This window comes from Danio rerio, chromosome 8 (assembly GCF_052040795.2).
Source record: "Danio rerio strain M-AB ecotype USA chromosome 8, GRCz13ab, whole genome shotgun sequence".
Lineage (NCBI taxonomy): Eukaryota > Metazoa > Chordata > Actinopteri > Cypriniformes > Danionidae > Danio > Danio rerio.
Window position 1 is genome coordinate 30,988,804 of NC_141028.1, and position 23,284 is coordinate 31,012,087.

Sequence of the window (23,284 nt, forward strand, 5' to 3'; positions counted from 1 at the left end):
ATGCGATGGTGGGCCAAATCAACGGTCACAATCAGCCAACTTTGGCCAGCAGGCCCTGCTTTTTGGCATTTCTGCTTTACAGTATTAAAAAATATTTTACATTATGAAAGTAGAAATTTCTGCTGGTAAAATTGATTTATAAAAGTTGAAGAATGATGTTGACATTTTCATTTATTTTGTTAGAAATAAATACAGTTTGTAAGTTGAGTCTAGTTTTTGAGCAAAGAAGTTATAGATCCAAATAAGTTTAACTAAATATATTTTTAACAGGTTTAATTTTTTATTTTTTATTTTTAAGTTGAAAAGTAAATAAGTGCAGTAATGTGGCACAAACATTACAATTAAAACTTTGGTAACACTTTCTGGTTTGGCCCATTTGAGTGTTAGTAGAATGTCTGCTTAATATCTTTTGATTCTGCTCCTTCAACAGACATTTAACTGACTATAAGAAACTTTGCAAGTACATGTCAACTAACAATAACCTTAATAGCAAGTACCACTAAGTACCACTAACAGTGTACTTATAATCTAATGAGAATTAGTTGACATGATGCAATGTAGCTTAAATTCAACAAACGGACCATCAAAATAAAGTGTGACCAAAACTTTTTTTTTTGTGCATCTTTTATATCCGCTAAATATAAAGTTGCTAAGTTTAAAAATATTAAAATATAATTTTTATAAAATATAAATATAAATAAAATGTTTATAATATTGATAATAGTGCTGATTTACACTGCATTATGTGTGTTTCTAAATGTCATCTTAATCTCATTATCTCACCAGTCTCGTTCTTATTTTTGAAGGCAATATTTAAGTATAATTAAAAATAAATAAATATGAGGCTCATTAAAACAAAAAAATTATAGAGCTAACCAGCTGAATGGTCGTGTACTTGAGTTTAATTTTCAGCCACAGTGCTGATTATTTTGAGTTTAAAAGTGACACGTTGCCATGATTCCCATTTTAATGATATTGCAAACATGTTAATGATAATTAATGCCCATTATTACAAAGCTAAATAGAATCCACTTTAATTTGAGTTCAAAGGAGCACATTAACATTCCGCTTTGGTTGCCGTGAAGAGATACTTGAGCCTTCCTGATGGGGTCGTAGCATTTCATAAGACAAAAAGAGCGTTGTAGGTACAAAGCGAACAATCCTTGTTAGGCGCCGTGTATGTCATCATCATCATCTGCAGGCAGAAATGAGCTTCCTTTACAGAGGAGCATCAAAGATTGACAACAGCTCCCTTGAGATGTTTATGTAATGTCAACAAAAAGGAGCGCATTCAAGCCAAAGCCAAAGAGCTTTGAACAACCATGTCTCCAAGTACGTGACATTGAAGCTCATAATCCCCTTCCCTGATCTCTCATGAAGGGCTCCTGACTCGTGCACATTGTGTCCAGCTTCTTCATGTCAGCGCTGTTAAATCTTTGCCGAATAGATGTCATTTTTTTTTGGGTGGGGACTAGGGAGGGCGGTGGATCTTTCCGGTCGTTCATGGAGGCCATGTTGTGCTCCTGGGCCTCTTGGTCCTCCTCTGCCGCCCTTGAAGCTTCCCGTCCCTCCCCCAGCCTCACATAATGGATGCTGACAGCACAAGGTCATGGGAAAGTGCCTGCTAGTTCAGGTGAAGTTTATGGAGGAGAGCGAAAACCACAGAAAGCACACCTCCACCTCTCCAGCGCGGTAGTTTTTATTTTACGCCCCCACACAAGACTGCAGATTCCAACTGGGGGCGATGGCTTGAATAACGCAGACTGGCTTTTTTTCCCTTTTTTTTTTTTTAAATAACGTGTTTGTGTGTGCTTTGTGTGCAGGATCCTGGGAGAGAGGAGAATCAGTTTCTGCACCAGAAGCTGAAGGAGAGAGATGAGCTTATTGCACAACTTCAGGCAGAGTTGGTGAGAAATTGTACCGTTTCATAACCTGCAAGTTTCATAAGCACCTTGGTGAAGTCTCATGATCGCTCTACTGTCATTGGGAAAGCCTAATTTCATGCACCGGCTTGACAGTTTGCGCTGGTTTTCCCGTCCTTTTCCCAAGACTCGCATTAGGAAGTTATAGCGATGCTACGCTGCAGTTTTTTTTTTGAACTGGGACGATGTTTGATAGACTCACTTAAGGTGCAGTAAACAGTTTGTCGCATGCTTTACATGCACTGTGAGACGCATAACGTTCCTGGTCCCGGCTTCGAGGGCAGAGACGAGTGAAGGGGAAATATGACAGGTCCATCTCAGATTTATAGACTAGTGGTCTTGAAATAAGGAATGGGATGGCGTGATAGGAATGGAGGAGGGGGGAGGATGAATAAAAACAACAGAGGGCAGTAAAGAGGCTGTAAAAGCAAAAGGACAAACAAAGCGCACATAATGTTTGTAACAGTCCATGACATGATTTTATGTCTTGCTTAGCATTTAGTTATAGTGCTGGGTGATGTGGCCAAAAAGGTTTTTTTTTTCCTCCTTCATTCTTTTATTAATCAACTGCTTTAAAAAGGTCTAAAAAGTGCAGCACACATGAACTGACCAACGTGTTAATGCAGAGTATATACAGTATAAGCAGCAGGACAAATGTGTGTATACATTATATATGAGCCATTTCACACTTGTAGCAGTGCAATGTGGCTACATATCGGCACTGGTGGGAGGCGTGCATTGCATTAGCGTCCCACCAGTGATGATATAAAGCCACATCCCACTGCTACAAGTGTGATATTGCATTTATACAACAGTTCAATGGCATACATGTATATAAATATAAAAAAATCAAACAGGGAGAGTCTCATTCATTTAGATCTGCAGCTGACGTCAGAACAGCAAAAATTGTTGCTACTTCACAAACGTCACTTTAGAGCTAAAATTTAAACCATTCTCTAGTGTAATATCTAAAATGATGACAAAACAGATGATTTTGCTAACATTTTAAGATTATAAGTTTGAACGGCATGAAATAACAGTCTACAGCGATTTCCTAGTATTTCTCTGTTGCAATCAGGTGATGACAATAATTAACCCCGAAAAAGCCAAAGCAACGCAATCACTACCAGATTACTGTTGTGTTTGTGATAGGAAAAATGCTAAACACATGCAGGCATTTCTTTTTTCTTTCTGTTTACTGAACTAGTCTGCAGTAGCCAAAACAGGAGACTTTAATAGAAACAAACAGATGGCCAACCAAAAAGTAACTTTAAGAAAGTCAATTAGCCAGCACCACGACGCGGATGCACTGGGATGCTGTTTTTGCACTTTTCAGTGTTTACAAATAATTACATAAAAAAGAACATGAGTAATCTTGACAAAATGTACATCAGTCTAAATCTGCAACACTCAAGCAGCCATTACAGCTAGTTGTTTTTCAATGGGAAGCTTATAAAATGTATAAATTGTATTTGCTATAATTGTGTAAGTGGTAAATAAAACACTTATTAGATATGGAGTACATATCATCGTAATAACAAGACACACAAGCATTCATTGCTGTGCATCAGAGTTAATTTCGAAAGGTAAGAGTCCACAGAAAAACATCCAACTGAACACATTTAGTCTACTGACACATAGTGTGGATTATGGATGGTTATTCACAAAGTGACCAACACAAAATACATACATTCCTAATATGGCCCATCTCACAATCATAACACTACAATTACTATAGTATAAATAGCGTACTACAACATACAAAAGATTGGGATCTACTTAGAAAGTCACTTACCTGTTTAATAATGACTTGATCAGCTGTATTTTAAAATTGTGTTGGGCTTTTCCTCCTCTAAGGGCTTATTAAGAGTTATTAAGAGTCTGTATTTGGTCTGCTCATTGACAGGCTAATAGCCACCGACACGTTGTCTCTTAGAAATGATAAATAAAAATAGGCACTATCCTTATAAATAAAAAGCATAGTTGTAATTTAAACAACTACATTCTCACCTAAAAAGCCTCAAAAGTACATTATGTTATCCAGCAGCATTATTTGTCAAACTGTAGAGTGTCCTCTGTTAGTTGCTGTATGTAGGCGGAGTAATACACAAGGATGAAGGGTAAAGAGGCTTTATGAGTGCGTTATTTGCAGAATATCACACAGCTATCAGCCAATCAGATTCAAGAACCAGACAGAACTGTTGTATAAACATACACACATATACAGTTGAAGGCAAATTTTCTATTACTACTGTACTAATTTTTATTTCAAATGTTTATATTATAATTAGGGCTGTCAAATAATTAAAAAATGAACCTAATTAATCTCACTTTTTTGTGATTAATCATGATTTATCACGAAACGTAATTAATCTTAATTAATCATGATTAATCACGAAACGCCATATTTATTACAGAAATAAAAGTACAGGCATTAAATCCCATTTGAATTTCAAAACAATCAATGCCAATAACAAACAAAAATGATTTCCATGTTGGATTCTGCACCACACACACACACACACACACACAAACACACACACACACACACACACACACACACACTGCGCAGTACAGCGGACCCGGTGAGTGAGGGAGGGATCACTTCAGATTCATCAACACGCATGATCGCGTTCATCAAATTTGCTTAAACTCCGCGCTCTAATGTATGGCTGTATTTTACAAGAATGGATTCTGACATAGCAACATGAAACTTATGAAATATTAGGGCTCATGGAAGCAGCTTAAAGGGAGAGAAATGGTCTGTCTATGACAGCTTGCGATTTCATCTGCTATTTTCACAGAGTACATTTACATGGACACCAATACTCAGCTTTTATGATTAAGATAATACTGATTAAGAGTCTACCATGTAAGCAGCGATTTTTGATTACCTTAAAGTAACACGTGAGTCCCGAAATGCGGAGGTTTTTTTTTTCGTCCGCAATGCGGTATCAAATTCCATTAAAACATCCTGAATGAAAATATGTTGAATGAGAGTAAACTGCTGAACTGCAGTTAAAGTCTAAAGATTAAAAATAAAACACCCGAAACTACATAAAACTCTGGAGGAAACGCAGGATAGCCTGGTGATGCGACATTAGTTGTTTTATGCTGAAACTTCCCTTCTAAAAGTGCGTCCTTGGTCTTATCCAAATTTCTTTGTATGTTAAACACATGCTGGGCCGGAGCAAGCTGAACTGGCGCTATAGACAAAAGGCAATTATGCTGCCCTCAACCCATAAAGTGAAAAAGAAAGTGACATTTTTGCTGATGAAAGCGAGGACCATGAGGGAGAGGGTTGGTGTAGCTGATGAAAGTGAAGACTGGGGGGTTCGCTCACTGTTCTGCTGACAAGGCGGCCGCCTATAGGTCGCCTCTATGCTCGCGCTGGCCCTAAACAGGAAATTAAAAAAAACGGTTATTTTTTAACGCGTTAAATATTTAAAATTAATCACATGCGTTAACGCGCTTATTTTGACAGCCCTAATTACAGTATAATATACATTTTTATATTGTATTATATATATTTTTATATCATTTTTAATATGGATTTTTAATGAAATAATTATCTTTTCACAGTATTTCCTGTAATATTTTTTTCTTCTGGAAAAAGTTCTTTAGCTGGAATTAAAGAATTCAAAAAATGTTTACAACATTTAAAGTCAGAGATCTTTATTTTTGTTCATTGACTTTGAGGACACAAAAGATGTGGATGTAACTTAAAACAACGAATTTTGTAAAAAAAAAAAAAAAGAAAAAAAAGAAAGGATGCTTATACAGTAGTCAACATTCAAAGTGTATGAAAAATGTTTTTTAAATATGTCCTAGGACAAGAATGAATGGCGTTTAATAGTTTTGGAACAACTACTGTATGACGAAACGTAATGATCCACTTCAAAGTGAACTACTGTATGTATCACCCAATCCTGCTACAATACTATGGTGCAATTATTGGCACGACAGTAAAAACATGTAATAGCCTTGTCACTGGAAATGTCGGTGCTCCTTCAATTGACTTAAAACTAAATCACTGAGATATTTGTGTTCTTCGTTAAATTCAAGCGCTTCTCGTTAGAGCTGGTTGTGTGATCGATTCAAGACCTACAGTATCTTCATGAAAGCAAATGTGCTGAATAGATAAACGGTCCTTGAGGCGCTAAAGAGCTGAGCCGTTTAGTTCTACTTTGAAGCGAAAACATTATCACCTTATTGTTTTATTGAGGGAAAATGCGCTACTATTAGCTATCAGTGGTATTATTGTTTTTATTGGTATTATTGTTCAGCCCTTCTTTTGGTTTTATATAATCACTGTAGACAGATGACCAGATACAACAGCTATTGTCACCTGACCAATCAGAACAGAGCTGGAAAGACTTTTAAAAAAAGGGGTTTAAAGAGAGATAATATGCAAACGATTACAAAATATATACAAAAGGATGGGTTTTTGGAGGAAACTGAAGTGTTTTTTTAAGTCTTTTTAGACACCTTAAAATCAACATTAATTACATTACAAACAATATTTTCACAAAACAGCATTTCTCATTTTTGAGTAGTTGCAGCTAAAGTACTGAAATTAATTGGAATATTTTTTTGTTAAAAAAAAAAAACAGTAGAAAAGACAAATAGAAATGTTTTTTTTTTCCTTCTGTGACTATATCAAAGCTCACTATTTAAATAGTAATATGCCAAATTTAAAGATGGATTTTTCAGTATTAATATTGTTTTGCGCCCTCAGATTCCAAATTATCAAATTGTTGTGTCTTGGCTAAATATTTTATTTATTGCAATATACCTATTCAATTCATTATTTCTATAGCACTTTTACAATGTAGAGTGTCCAGTTTTAAGAGATGATGTTCAGTTAAGTTCATTTCAGTGTGGTTTAAATTTCACTGCTGAAAGATCAAACACTGGAGCAAATCCATCAATGGTCAGCTCTACAATCCCAAATCAAGCAAGCCAGTGGCAACAGTGGCAAGGAACAAAACTTCACCAGTTGACGAAAGTAAAGGAAAAAAACCAGGCTCAGTGGGGTACAACCATTTTTCCTTTGGCCAAACTTTTTGTGCAGAGCTGCATATATACCATCAATGAAAATCTTATTTATTCAGTTTTCTGCTTTGTGGTTTAAGTTCACATACAATACAATACAATACAATACAATACAATAACTGTATCAACAATAATAAATTAAGGTCCCACTACTCTCCTGGAACCCAATTTTTACTTTTTGTGATCCCCATTTGTAGTCACCGCATCTCTGCAAATCGGCAGCTCTCATTGAAAACTAATGACTCCAGGTCGCTTTGCTGCAAATCTCAGCGTGAGATTGTGTGAAGTGAATGCGCCTTTATTCTGTTGGCTGCAGCACTGCATTACTAGTTTAAACGCTCTCCATACTTACTGATCCCTGTCTAGATGTTCAATAAAAAGATTTCTAGTTTGAATCTCACTCAGTCTGCAGAGGCTTGAATTGATGTTGTCCTTATCAGTCTTTTCTTCGAGCACTGAATTCAGAAAATGTGCTGCCAATAGTGTGAAGTACGTCTCTGAAGGTCACAGTCTTTTTCTCTGAGAAAATGGTGTGTTGGTAAATACCACAGGGCTCGCTGCAGTTTCTTTACTCCAGTCATGTGGGTTTCGTATCAAGAACTGCAGTGTTTTTCAATGTGATCTTCAGTAAAGCATATGTGTGCTAAACCTATGTAAACATATGCATAATGTGGCATCCAGCTGTCGACACTGGACTCAACAGAATTGGTGGTCAATGACATCATCACTTTACAGATTGTGCCGCACAAGAGACCTCCGCTCTATTTTTAGTGGGAAAAGAACCTGCGGTCACAATGGCCTAATAAATCAGTGCAAAAGCTCGTAAAATAATACTCACTGGTGAAACTGGCAGCCTGCTGGCTAGGCTCGTCTTTGTCAATTTTTACTGTCTTTATTGAATGTCATTAATGAAGTATGGCTGCCCTAAATTTTGCTGCACCATATTTCTTATTTTATTAGTCTGCCGTTCTGGCATATTTGAGAGGAGGGGGATTAAAGCTGTTTGATATTCCAAGTCAAGACTCTCAACATATTTCTGATGATATAACCAATATGGGCATACAGTCGGAGTGTCATTATCATAGACTTATGAGCCATTTTTTTAAATTAAAATGGAAGAGATAAGAACGTAGTGACTGTAGTGTTCCTCTTATTAAATAGCTACTTTACAATGAGTTAAAAGAATAAATGGGCACAAAATATCATTAAAATGTTAATCTATATCAAATGAACAATTTTATGTTAGAATAAAAGTAACATTTAAAATTATACAATATTATACAATAACGTTATACAATAACTTGCCTAAGTACTGTAACCTGCTTAGCTAACCTTGTTTACCCAATTAAGCCTTTAAATGTCACTTTTTAGCTGTATAAAATGTCTTGAAAAATATCTAGTCATATTATTTACTGTCATCATGACAGATAAAATAAATCAGTTATTAGAAATCTCTGTTAAAAAGAAATTGGGGGAAAATAAACGGGGGCTAATAATTCTGGGGGCTAATAATTCGACTTCAACTGTATATTTTAAATATTTGTTAAAATAAAATAGTTTAAAATAATTAAATTATTATTAAAAATAATAAATTATTAATCAAACTAAATATTCACACTTTAGTGGCGCAGTAGGTAGTGCTGCCGCCTCACAGCAAGAAGGTCGTTGGGTCGCTGGTTCGAACCTCGGCTCAGTTGGCGTTTCTGTGTGGAGTTTGCATGTTCTCCCTGCCTTCGCGTGGGTTTCCTCCGGGTGCTCCGGTTTCCCCACAGTCCAAAGACATGCGGTACAGGTGAATTGGGTAGGCTAAATTGTCCGTAGTGTGTGTGAATGTGTGTTGATGTTTCCCCAGAGATGGGTTGCGGCTGGAAGGTCATCTGCTGCGTAAAAACTTGCTGGATAAGTTGGCGGTTCATTCCGCTGTGGTGACCCCAGATTAATAAAGGGACTAAGCCGACATGAAAATGAATGAATGAATGAAAAACTTAAAAGGGTAAATTGTTTAAAATATTTTTTTTTTATTTTGGTCATTTTGATTTTAGAAATTCTGTCATAGGGTCTTGAAACCTTTCTTTCGGGTTAAGTCTACCTCAGAAATTTTTCAAAAAATGCTTAAAGATGGACGTGGAGCGCTGCGAGCAGAGGGAGGAGTGGGTATGGCCGGCAGAGCAGAGGAAGAAGAGGGGAGCGAACAAGTTGTCATGTGTCAAGTTGTCAGTTGGCTCACAAAATGAGACACAAACCATGAGGACACCCATGATTTTATAGTTTACAAAGTTAAAATGCAAAGAAATAAATAGTCATTAATTTATTGCCCTGCTACATATGTTACTTGTAATTTAATATACACATAACCACAATTTGTTATATCATTATAAATATAATCATGTTTATATAAACACTATAAATGAGGAGGACTTCTCTCCTCCTGAATCCCCGGGTCTGTATGCAAACACAGTGGATAGCAGTGCAACAGGTCTCTTGCCTTATCTATTTCAACCATTAGTCCTGCAGGGAATCTGGAGGATTTTAAGAATATGGTGAATACAGCAGCTTGGATAAAGGCAATGTGTCTGAATGGTAACAAAGTCAACTGATAAAAGGCAAAGTCCGCTATTGTCTAATTCTCGTACAGCTCTCCCGATAAAAATGCTCGCTGCAAACCAAGCTTTGCTATATTGGCCCTGACAGCATTGTGGGGAAAAACATGCAACAAATACCACGGATCATGGAAACAAACACCTAGGACCTGTGTCGTGAGCAAACGCGGTCTCACCCAGTCATTGAGTTTCACAGCTTGGCAGGTCTGTCTTGCCTTCGGAAAGAAAGTGCTCTCATGAATAATTCTCATAGGATAAGAAAACTTCGCTATGAACAATAATGAGAAACGATGTATCGTCATTCCACTAGCAGCTGGGTTCTACTTCACTGATTTTGATCCCGCCCCAAAAATTATTTTCAATTCGAAACATGAAATTAGCTGACAAAAACTCAAAATTATCCAGTTTTCTTCACATTTAAAGCAGACAGGTGCTAACATTGTCTTAAATGATACTCAACACACACAAATTATTTTAACATTGTTAACATTTTTTTAAAAAAAGAACCTTTAATGTAATTCAGAGGTAAAATTAAAAACTTTTTTAAGTGAATTGAATTAACAGAATCTAAAAAAAATTACTCACAATCACTCTATTATTTTTTAGCAACTCTATTATTTTGCTTTTTATTTAAATGACTTAATTTGAAATTAAATCACTGTATTTTTAGTTGTCACTCTAAATGCTTTGTAGTTAAGCTTTCAGTTTATGATTATGTGAGTGCAGAATGCTAATGGATTGACCTAAATCAAGTATTCCATGGAAATGTTTTAAGTCCTAACTTTGTTTAATTGTTATCGCACACTTTTCTGATACTTTTTTTTTTTTTTAACAGGAATCCACCCGTGCCACCCAGAGATCTTCATGCCAAAAAGCTGACAAAAGCACTCAGACAGATTTCTTACTCTCAGAGGTGAGTACCCATTAAAGCGCCGTACGAAAGCTCCTGACGACGCTGCTAATGTTCCGAGGTCATTGAGCTGTGTCTGGTTTTTCTAATTGAATACAGTTCCCCACATCTGTCTTTTTTTTTTATTTCACTGACTTTTAATGGTAAAGGGCACTGAAAGTTGATTTTCGATTGGAGGAGGAACCCATTTCTGGGTCTTGGTTTTTGATTTCGAGAACTCTCTTGCTTCTATTGCTTCATCTGGTTGTGCTTTTGGAGAGTTTGACTTCCCTCCTTCCCACCCCATCCAGTCCAATAATTCCCATCCTCCCTTTTATTTGTTTTTATTATTAATTTCACATGAAAGCTAGGTGCTTTCTTGTTCCCACAGGCACTTTTTAATAGTTCACACACAACAAACGATGATGCTGTTTTGCAGTGAGTCAGCAAACTGTGTTCAAGTGCTTCAAACTTTAAATGACTCATTAACAGAGATTAAAGAGCCCATATTATGGGTTTTTGAAAATTCCCCTCCATGTAGTGTGTAACACAGCTCTAAGTGAAGTGAAGTATCCAGCTAAGGCTTAAATCTGTAAGAATACAGTGTTTAAAACTGTTGATTCATCTATAAAAGAGTCGATTCATAGTGCTTCAAACGAGTCGCCTTGATACCGACTCATTAGGTGTTTCGCCATGACGTACGAACGAAACAAAGTTTTTCACGTGCACGCGCAAACCCGGGAGATTTCAAACCTGAGGCCCCACCCTCTGACGCAGTAACCCAGACACACACACACACACACCCACAAACACACGCACACAAACATGCCGGTCGATTGAAGTCACATTGCAGATGGATATATTGAGTCTCTACCCAAAGATGAAACCTCAGCATTATAGCCAAGCAGTTGGAAACTACTGGAAACTTCTGGAAGCTACATGCTACAAAGAATACTTCATCTGAGTTTGTTAAAGGAAGGATCAGTAAAGAGTAACTGATGGACGTCAGGATGGGTTTCTTCCATTTCTCAAGTGTAAGTACGTGCGGTTAAAGTTGTTGCCTCGTTGACTCTAGCTTGCAAATGTATTTAGTTGTGATTTGTTACTTGTAACCGAGTGTACTGTATCAGGTTAACTGGCTATATTCTCTTATCGCGTGCAAAGTCACGTTAAAAACGCGACGCGTGCTGCTTTGTTTATGGAGCTCCGTGGTAACGTTAGAGGTGTGCATACCCGCGGCTGTCCCCGCGCCAGATTTCTGCGGCGCGGGAATAAATTTCCGAATAAATCGCCGGAGCGGTCGGTAACGGGTTTGATTTGGGACGGGAGCGGGCTGCCTGAGAAAGAGAAAGATGTGTCTGCTTGGTGCTTGTGTGTTAGTGCGCACGCGCGCGTATGAGAGAGAGAGAGAGAGAGAGAGAGAGCGAGCGAGCGAGCGAGCGAGCGAGCGAGAGCTTTATGCTTGGTGCTGTGTGTGTGTTTATACAGATTTTCGGTTTTGTTCTCCCCCGCTCTTTAGCGGGATCGGGCGCGGCGGGCAGAATACGGGGCGGGTTCTAAGGCTAAAACCTGGCGGGTGCGGGCGGAAGCGGGAGCGTTCTCGTCCGGAGGTGTTTGTGTGTGTGTGGCAGCTAAAATCCACGCCTACACTATCTAGCGTGTATGAACTGTGATTACTTTTTAAATTGCTGATTAGCTATTGGCCATTTCACTCTCTGACTGAAGGCAGTCGACCAATCGCGACAGATTGTCATCGGTCCAATCAGCGCAGATTAGCTTCGCGCTAAGGAGGGGTTTGGGAACAAATGAATCACTGAACGATTCATACAGGAGTCGCTGGGATAATTAGGTAAAAATAAATGCAGATTATAAGACCATGAAAGTGTTTTTTGACCTTGCATGCATATTAGACTGTTGTTGGAGACCCTTACAACCAAGATATGACCCTATTTCATGTATAATATGGGCTCTTTAATGCAACTCAGGTTTTCAGGACCAACAACAAAACTCAGCTTTCTCTCTTCACTGCTTAAATGATGACCAAACATCCTTTGATAGCTTGATTAAAGGCTATTCTTGGCTGAAATTCTAGTTTAAAATATATTATACAAGGTTCCCGCAGGACATAGAATTTCTGGAATATCATGGAATTTAAAAAGTTAATTTTAGACAATGTTGTTGTGTTTTTCTTAGTTTCAAGGTTGTTGTTATGGTTCGGCTGTTTTTCATCGCTATTTTATTACATTCTTGCTCATCAACTTGCATCAACTTAAGTTAATTTCACAGTTTATTTAGGTCAGTGTTTCTGAACCATGTTACGGGGGGACCACCAGCACTGCATGTTTTGGATGTCTCCTTTGTCTGTCACACCCTTTACAGGTCTTTCAGTCTCTGTTAATGAGCTGATAATCTGAATCAGGTGTGTTAATGTTAAGGAGACACGGGCTGTGTTTAAAATGGCATACTTGTATATGTACTATATAGTATGCTAAAAAGAGTATGTTTGAATTCATATCTGTGTTAATTTTGTTGATGAAAAATTTTTTGTCATAATTTTTGTGACAAGTTTCTACCAATGAAAACTAGATAAAAACTAAATAAAAATTATTGATGATGATTTTAACTATAATACAAATAGACTGACATTTTCGTTGAATAATAAAAATGAGACGAGAATGTATTTGAGTGAAGTTTTTTTGATAAATACTTAATCAGAATTAATCTTGTGATGTGTGTGATGCGGGACGTGCACATGCACATTTGAACAGTATCTAATCTACAGTAGACAGAACACAAAATACAAGTACATGATAAATAAAACACTTACCATGCATTCACACATGCAACACGCATGTTTCATCTCAGCACCAACTGAAACCGACTAGACTGAGACTCTGAGAATGAAACGGCATGCTGCAGCAGAACAAATACAAACACCAGGACAAGAGCTTGCATCCTGAGTGTGGCCAAGATGGTACTCATACAAAAGACGATGACAAGAACAGAACAACATACAAGACAAGACAGGATTAGTGTATAGACTCTACCACCACAACATGATTAAACAAGATGGACGTTGCAGAAAAGCTATATTCCATCATTTAATAAAACTGTTTTATTTAATTTAAAGTTTGAATACTTTGTATAATAAATGTTATCAATATTTAAATTACATTACAATAAAAATAAAACCAAATATATTTAAGTCAATTTAATCTAAAGTAGATTTAGTCAAAATTCGAAAATCTGTTTGCCAGGAGTACTCGGATGACCTACTACTTCCAGGGAGATTCTGAAGTGCGCATCAGATGGATGATATGCTATTCTATGATACGCCACGAGAGAATTCATGAATAGGAGTAAAGCGATGCAACTGACATTGGCAATGTGATCATGACAAAATGGTAGATGTAAAATATCCGAGTTCCATTCATACTACTCGCATTCATACTGTATAGAGCACACTTTCTAACGGTCATATAGTAAATTTAAATGTAGTAAATTTAAATGCAGTACCTATACTGAGTAGTAAGCGATTTCAGGCGCAGCAACAGAAAATATGCAGAGGTGGTGGTCCTCAAGGAACGTGGTTGAGAGACACTAACTTAAGTCACCTGTAAACTGAGTTAAACATAATATACCTACATACAGGATATATACATACAGGATAAGATACATTTTAAGAGTTTTGTCTTCAAGGGAGGAAATACTTAAAGGTGCAGTATGTGATTGTCTTCAGAAACATTTTTTTGTTGTGCTGGTTGAAAGTCTCTTCACAGTTCAGTAGTAATGTGTACAGTAAATTATCTAATATGTTTATATGTATTTTTATATAAAATGCATAAAACTAAAAAATGTTCATCCAATTAAATACTGTTGGGCTGACATTTCCCATAATTCCGATAAGTAGCTCAAACTGTCTGTCAACAAATGCAGATTTGGGCTTTTGCGCATCTCTGTTCATACATGTCCGACATTAGCGTGTGCACGCCTGCATGAGCACCGCATGTGCATGCCTAGATGAGCGCCGCGCATTCACGACACGCGACTGTCACAGTCGCGGCAAAATCAAATGCTGAATTGAATCTTTTTAAACTCCTGAATCAGTATTGGAGTTACTTTGTCATGCTGGAGGAAGGATTACACCACAACATGGCTGAAGTATTTCTGTTAGAGAGGTAATGTTTTGTTTTAAAACTATATTAGTCACACACAGCTGATTTGTTGTGCTATGAATAGGTTCTATGCACAGACATGTTGTTCAACTACTGAAATCTCCTGGTGAAAAATAAATGTGACTATTTTCAGTTTCAGAAGGGAGCTTTTTACAGCATCGATAATGTATATTCAGTTTAACAACAAAACATCAGTAAATAGCGATATTCCGCCTAGCCTAAGTTGCTTTTAAATTCCCATTGGGTCATTTCTGTACAATGACAGCCTGTGACGTGCTGTGCTATTGTTTACAATGCTACTCTAAGTATTGGCTTTGAAGTAGCATGTGTGGCTTAGTAATAAGTTAAATTCTTGCACGCCGCCGGGCCAGCCACTACATACACTTCTAACTGGTGAATGAACTGGATTGTCCGCTGTTTTGCTGCTGTGGGTGCGTTCGTGATTTCAAGAAGCGTGGCTTTGAAACACAGTCCCTCCCTGCCGTTCAAAGCTAATATGCTAACCGATTAGCATTTTGGCAGATCACCTACTGCACCTTTAATAATAAAAAAATCTGAGGTAAATCATCCATTGTTGTTTTCTCAGTGGTTATTATGCAAACTTATATTCAAGCTAAAACCATTTTAATATGTTTTATTTGAACATATTGTAATTTAATATTTTTTAATATAGAAGCACAGCACAAACCGGTTTTGCGTTCATTAAATTTCATGGAAATTAATTATTTTTGTCAGGGATAATCAAGGAAATTACTATTCTTTTTTTCTTAAAAGTGGGAAACTGCTTCTAGTTTTTGTGCGCTCAACACATTATCTCACTCGCTGATGATGAAGAAACGTGACCGAGATTTTCTTCACAGTTTTCTGTCATATATTCCATGCCCTCGCAGTGCCCGAATCAGTATGCCTTTAGTCCCTTTACACTGAAATAGCTTTCTGTTGGACTCCCGTAGAGACATGGTCCATTTTCCTCCTGGCATTTAACTTCTCTCACAGACTTTGTGCTTTGTATTACCGCTAATATGCGTGTGTGATGTGAATTTCTGATGGCTTTTTCAAATTGCTTGACAATCCATTCCACGGCTATCACGGCACTAATGTCGTACCATCAGACCTCGGCGTTGATGAAAAGGCCTGTAAAAAAAGCTGAAATATTAGAACGAGTGCTCATTATGGTGCTGTTGCATTAGATAAGTCTTTTTTTGCTTTGGTGCCAAAAACAGCCAGCTTGAAAATGGTGGCGTGGGAGGAAGTGGGAGAATCTGCTTCCTGTCTACCTCTGATGAGCGTGGAGAGGAACTGCACACGCACAAGCATGGGACCCTCAGGCTTTCTGAATGCAACGCACACCATCATTCTTCCCCTCCGCTCAGCAAGAGATGAGTTCTGCTTTTCCACCCTGTCCTATGTAGACTACACCGCTATATGGGTTACCGCATTGAGGACACGCAAATATCCGAAAGTGTGTCTACAAGTGGGTCAGCTATTTCGAAGGCTGCTTCAACTGGAGGAGGTCATCTGGTTCCTTTTTTTACCCTCGTTCTTTCTCTCTTTTTTTCTGGAGCACCCTGCTTCTCTCTCCACTTGAGCTAATTAGTTGAAAGGGAGAGGAGGAGAGGCTTTGGTGCCCTCTGTTGAGTCACAGTGCACCACGGGGGCCAGACTGGCCTCTTTCGAAAGAGCCGGACACTGATCATATGTGATTCTTGTGCTCACAGACTTCTCAAAGTCTTCTTCCTGTGCTTCCTTTGTGGGCCTGATGTGCGCCAGGGAGGTGCAGGATTCGTGTGGAGGGGCTCTTGTCGGGACAATGAGACATGATGAGATGGACAGCAGCCAGAATGCTCACCTGTCCAGAGAGCTTGAGAAATGATGCGCAGTGTGACAGAGAGATTTATAATGCTTAGGGGAAGCACATATGTTCTGTGAGCCGTGGCTAGGAATCATGTTTAGATGGAGTACTAGTGCGTACACCTGATGTTGTAATAATGTCATGAACAATAAACAGCATACAGTGTAGCAATAACATAATAACTAAAGAATTGTGTATTATTAACCCTTGTGTGCTATTGGGGATTTTTTCATCCACTCTGGGGTGATTTGAGTCTTAATTTGGCCACAACTTTTTCTGTTTTTCAGCAAGTGGAAGGATTTTGGTGACATTTTATTTTAAGACATATTTTGGGAAAATGCTTTGAAAATTTTTGAAACTTCAACAATACTGTCTGGGCAAAATTACTACCACTTTATGTTTGTGGATGTTTTTGCCCCATTGAGTTCTATCATGATCACATTGTTTTGATTGCAAAGCCATAACAGCATATAATCATGCTTTCTTGAAGTTTTCCTGTTGGGAAGAGGTAGAATTTTAAATTTTTACTCTTCATCATCAGTTGCAGTGCAAAATAAGCTTAGTTTCTGCCTTCTATATGGAGTACAGTGTGTATGAGTGCTTGCCTGCGAGACCTTTGCACACTTATCTTGATATGCCTGAGAAAATCAAAATAAACAGCTCAGCTCTTAGAACTTGGCAAACATAGTGAGTGTATTCATGCGCACACACACACACACACACACACACACACACACACACACACACACACACACACACACACACACACACACACACACAAACACACACACACAAACACACTATAATCTGCCATTTTACTCCACATAACTCCATATAAAAGCTAGAAATCTTATCTAAAGGGTTAATGCTGCCAACTGATTATAACAGCAGTAAAAAGTAAACCTCTTTCCAACAGATGAAACCAATAAGAATGAAAAATCCATGATTATATGCTGTCATGGCGTTGCAATCAAAAAATGTCATGATAGTGGAAGTTAATGGGACAAAAACAGCCACAAACATAAGAAAATTGTAGTAAATTTGTACAGTACACAAAGGTTCACAACATTTTTTTCGTATACAGTAGAAACATCTTTTGAACTTGTTTATTGCGGTTTTACACAAGTCATGACAAGAAGTCAAAGTTTGGTGTCAGGATCAATAGATTTTTTCTCCTTTATTTTATTCAATTCAATTTATCTTTTTTCTATAGCATTTTTGCAATTTAGATTGTGTCAAAGCAGCTTAACATAGAAGTTCTTGTAAATCGAAACAGTCTCAGTCCAGTTTTCAGAGTTGAGCTTCAGTTTACTTCAGTTCAGTGTGGTTTAAATTTCACTACTGAAATTCAAAACTCTGAGGGGCAACTCCATCGATATGCAGCTCTACTAGTCCTAAACCAAGCAAGCCAGTGTTGAGGAGCAACACTTCACCAATTGAAGAAAGTGAAGGAAAAAACCTTGAGAGAAACCAGGCTCATTTGGGCACGACCATTTCTCTTCGGGCCAAACTTTTTGTGCAGAGACAGGCGCCGGATGCTGGAGAATGCTGGATGTCCATCTTGGAGAAACTGCATATGTGTGTTATACTCATAGAAACATAATAGATGCAATTAATGTGTATGCTTCAATGTTTCAAATAACAAAAATTTGCCAATGGTTGAATAAAAAAAATAATTCATCGTCATTCAGCATTGCAGAAGAAATTACACACTTAAAAATGTAAATCCAAAAAGTTTTTTTTATTCTGTTTAAGACAAAGTCAATAATTTTCAAAATTTTTACTTAATAGTATTTGTCATTTGAACTATCCCTTTAAATCTGTCAACCATTTCCTAACCATTTTTTCTATAATGCAACTCTTAAGATTGTTTTTGCTTGTTCATAAGCCCGTTTCATTGTCTGATAAAAGTCCTATTCTTTTCCCTTCTGTGTGAAGACTGACTGCGCCGTTATGTCTGTTTACTTTGCTTTATTATGCCGGTCTAAGCCTGTTAATATTAAGCTCTGCCCTCCACACTGCCGTTCAGCTATTTAAATGAAAAAGCACTTAAGAGCTCATTTACTCTGGCATTCCTCCCTTCCGTAGCCGCGATATGAAGTTTTATGGATTAGCTTCTGTTTTGTGTTATTTCCCTTCCAGTCATAAATCTTTTTTATAGAAGTGACAGTTCTTATTAAAACGCTTGAATATTTAGCCAAACGGAAAGCCCTCACAGCCAGAATAAGTCGTATTTTTTATTTTATTTTTGACGCTTGCCCAAACAGTTGGATCTATACCAGTGAGGGTGATTGATCAGTGGTCAGTTTCGGATTGCTGGAGGACACCTGTTAATGGAACATACTGGACATCTCCCACTGCTCGCCGTTTCAGCTCTCTAGCCAAACCCTGCTGAGAGGCATTTTGAGTTTCGAGCCTTTGCACACTTATCTTGATATGCCTGAGAAAATCAAAATAAACAGCTCAGCTCTTAGAACTTGGCAAACATAGTGAGTGTATTCATGCGCACACACACACACACACACACACACACACACACACACACACACACACACACACACACACACACACACACACACACAAACACACACACACAAACACACTATAATCTGCCATTTTACTCCACATAACTCCATATAAAAGCTAGAAATCTTATCTAAAGGGTTAATGCTGCCAACTGATTATAACAGCAGTAAAAAGTAAACCTCTTTCCAACAGATGAAACCAATAAGAATGAAAAATCCATGATTATATGCTGTCATGGCGTTGCAATCAAAAAATGTCATGATAGTGGAAGTTAATGGGACAAAAACAGCCACAAACATAAGAAAATTGTAGTAAATTTGTACAGTACACAAAGGTTCACAACATTTTTTTCGTATACAGTAGAAACATCTTTTGAACTTGTTTATTGCGGTTTTACACAAGTCATGACAAGAAGTCAAAGTTTGGTGTCAGGATCAATAGATTTTTTCTCCTTTATTTTATTCAATTCAATTTATCTTTTTTCTATAGCATTTTTGCAATTTAGATTGTGTCAAAGCAGCTTAACATAGAAGTTCTTGTAAATCGAAACAGTCTCAGTCCAGTTTTCAGAGTTGAGCTTCAGTTTACTTCAGTTCAGTGTGGTTTAAATTTCACTACTGAAATTCAAAACTCTGAGGGGCAACTCCATCGATATGCAGCTCTACTAGTCCTAAACCAAGCAAGCCAGTGTTGAGGAGCAACACTTCACCAATTGAAGAAAGTGAAGGAAAAAACCTTGAGAGAAACCAGGCTCATTTGGGCACGACCATTTCTCTTCGGGCCAAACTTTTTGTGCAGAGACAGGCGCCGGATGCTGGAGAATGCTGGATGTCCATCTTGGAGAAACTGCATATGTGTGTTATACTCATAGAAACATAATAGATGCAATTAATGTGTATGCTTCAATGTTTCAAATAACAAAAATTTGCCAATGGTTGAATAAAAAAAATAATTCATCGTCATTCAGCATTGCAGAAGAAATTACACACTTAAAAATGTAAATCCAAAAAGTTTTTTTTATTCTGTTTAAGACAAAGTCAATAATTTTCAAAATTTTTACTTAATAGTATTTGTCATTTGAACTATCCCTTTAAATCTGTCAACCATTTCCTAACCATTTTTTCTATAATGCAACTCTTAAGATTGTTTTTGCTTGTTCATAAGCCCGTTTCATTGTCTGATAAAAGTCCTATTCTTTTCCCTTCTGTGTGAAGACTGACTGCGCCGTTATGTCTGTTTACTTTGCTTTATTATGCCGGTCTAAGCCTGTTAATATTAAGCTCTGCCCTCCACACTGCCGTTCAGCTATTTAAATGAAAAAGCACTTAAGAGCTCATTTACTCTGGCATTCCTCCCTTCCGTAGCCGCGATATGAAGTTTTATGGATTAGCTTCTGTTTTGTGTTATTTCCCTTCCAGTCATAAATCTTTTTTATAGAAGTGACAGTTCTTATTAAAACGCTTGAATATTTAGCCAAACGGAAAGCCCTCACAGCCAGAATAAGTCGTATTTTTTATTTTATTTTTGACGCTTGCCCAAACAGTTGGATCTATACCAGTGAGGGTGATTGATCAGTGGTCAGTTTCGGATTGCTGGAGGACACCTGTTAATGGAACATACTGGACATCTCCCACTGCTCGCCGTTTCAGCTCTCTAGCCAAACCCTGCTGAGAGGCATTTTGAGTTTCGAGCCTGTTTCACGAGCACTAAAATCGTTTCAGGCATCTCTTTATTTTTCCAATTCATTTTGGCGTGCTTATTTATTTATTTAGATTCATTTACGCATGAGGGGGTCGCCCTGTCTCATAGAGTCATGCTGCGGCCCATCTGATCGCTCCGTGTGGGGAACCTGTTATGCTAAACTCGTAACTTCATTGCTCAAGCCTGCTTGCTTTTCACTCGGCATGGGTCAGAGTGTGAGCACTGAGCCTTGCAGGATGACGCGCCTGCTGAGCCGTAATCGTTTTCCAGCTTTTGTATGTGAACAAAAGACTTGTAAGAGATTTTGTTTGCCATTTGTTGCTGGGTTTTAAGCCAGGGTGGTCAAATCGAGCGTTTTAAGTTGGAGCAATTAATTAATTGTTAAAAACAGCAATAAAACAATAAGCGCTATTAATCGAGTCACTTGACAGGTATATATGTTTCATACAATTTCTGACTCAAGTTTTTCAGTGCATCCTTTATAAGAACTCACAAGCTGAGGAGTCAGCATTAAAGGGCACCATTTTACCCCTTTTACAAGATGTAAGATACACTTTTGGTGTCTCCAGAATGAGTCTGTAAAGTTTCACCTCTAAATACTCCTCAGATTATTTATTATAACCTTCAAAATTTGCCCATTTTGGTGTCTGAGTATACTGTAGCTGATTTTGTAAGCTGTGACTTTTAATGCAAAGTAGCTGCTTCTCTCTATTTTAACATCAGGACATTTTAAAAAAGAGATTTGTTGGGTTTATATCACTCCAATATGACTTTGTACACACTGTACCTACACACAGTTCTGCCAAAGAGCTTACAAAAGTTGATTTTTATCATCGGTGCCCTTTAATATCTGAATTATTATAAAATGTGCATACTGTAACATACATAAAAATTGAAAATACATTAAAAATAGTTGGAGATAACTTCAAGGTTATATAATTAGAGCAATGATGCCAGCTTATTTAAAAATATTTATTTGAAAATACTGTTAACAGCTTTATAATTTTTTAAAGCTTTATTATTTTTATTTGGAGTTAAAATAACATGCCTGTAAACCTGAAATAGCAATTTAGCCTTATAGTTTGGAGCTTTCTTATTAAGTGTTTTTGTAATAATATTTTAAATTCATTGCAATTCTACTGATACAATATATTCTCTAATATTTACTAATGTTATGAAATTTAAGCTGAAGATTTTCAAATATGAGTAGCATGGACATTGAAATATATTGTTGGAATATATATATACTGTATATATAAACTGATTTAATGTTTCATACCTTCTACATTAGTTGATTTGATTGACAGTTTGATGGACAGGGCTTACATCATTGTTCTGTAAGACAATAAATGCTACAGCTGTATTCTAGTTTTGCTGAATGCAATGCCAGGATTTTTTAATTCAGTTCATTCTTTGAAAGATTTTAAACACTGTTAAACCAGAAATATGTTTTAGAGTTTTTAGCAAACTGGAAAAATGTATAGAAGGATGATTTTAAACATAAACCAACAAACAAACAAACTTAAAGCAGTGTCATTAAACCATTCTTCTTCTATTTTACCTTTTAATAACCTTGTTATACCTTTTACACGTTTCATAGCCTTGTCAGATTGTTATTGTTATTGTCAAAAATTTCCAGTCTTTTTTTCCACTTTGTGAAGAGTGTTTGAATCCATGCTCGGTTGCATGAAAAATCCTTCTTTTCCCCTCCACAGCTCTTTTTTTATAGCTCTACCTGAAGCAGTGATGGCTGCGGCCCCATACGGTGTGATGTAACACAAGCTGTGGGAACCCTGCGGTCGGGGTCTGCCCTCATCCCTCAGGGCGGAAATAGCCCGAGGTGATTAGACTTCAGAATAGGGGAAGTCATCCTTCATGATGGTTTTTACCTTGACCTGTCAACTTTCACAGCCTTATCTGCGTCTGATTTTTGTCAGCGGTGTAAAGCATCTTCAATGTATTTAGTGACCTAGTGAGGAGTTAGATAAACAGATAAAGCCAGGGCCAGTGCATTAATGAGACGTGGTAAGTAGGTGAGCGGAATTAATGATCCCAGATAGAAGTTGTCCCTGTCCATGATTTCAAAGATATATGCTTTGCTTTCAGGGCCACGCTCGAGTCAGCGGCTCCGCTGTTTCCTCTTGCAGGAGACCATGTGAGTGTTTTTTTTCAGCCTGTTTTGTGGTTGTTTGTGGTGTTTCCACTGAAGCATGGCATGCTGTTCTGCCACCCAGGGTTTGGGCAACTGGTCCTTCTCTTTGTAACCAAGCCACTCTCTCCATTTGTTTTTTTCCCCGTTTTGTCTGTTAATCTGAGCACCTTTTCTTCCAAGTAAAGAAAAACAGGTAATCACTGTGCACGACTCTTCTCCTGGGAGTACACCAATGTTCCACATTGAGGTTATTCTAGTAAACGAAAGCTAAAACAATTGACAATTGGTTAACAAATATTTTCGTGATAAAAAATAACAATAAATGAAAATGTTAAACTAAACTTAAAACATTAAATAATTATTTTTAGACTTATATTATTAAGTCTATTATTATTAATAATTATTACTCATT

At 37.4% G+C, this 23,284-nt stretch overlaps 1 protein-coding gene across 10 annotated transcripts in view; it reads left to right on the forward strand.

Moving 5' to 3' along the window:
• Positions 1-23,284, forward strand: part of ccser1 (coiled-coil serine-rich protein 1) — a 149,096-nt gene that overhangs the window by 69,838 nt on the left and 55,974 nt on the right. For 6 of the 10 annotated variants that reach the window (XM_087264857.1, XM_087264858.1, XM_087264859.1 and 3 more), the window contains exons 8-10: positions 1,824-1,907; positions 10,413-10,490; positions 22,827-22,875. In XM_087264857.1, coding sequence (XP_087120983.1) covers positions 1,824-1,907; positions 10,413-10,490; positions 22,827-22,875 — 211 coding nt within the window. Of the gene's footprint in view, positions 1-1,823; positions 1,908-10,412; positions 10,491-15,864; positions 16,695-22,826; positions 22,876-23,284 lie in introns of those variants that run through there. The other 4 variants (XM_087264864.1, XM_087264854.1, XM_087264863.1 and 1 more) reach the window with 3 other exon arrangements.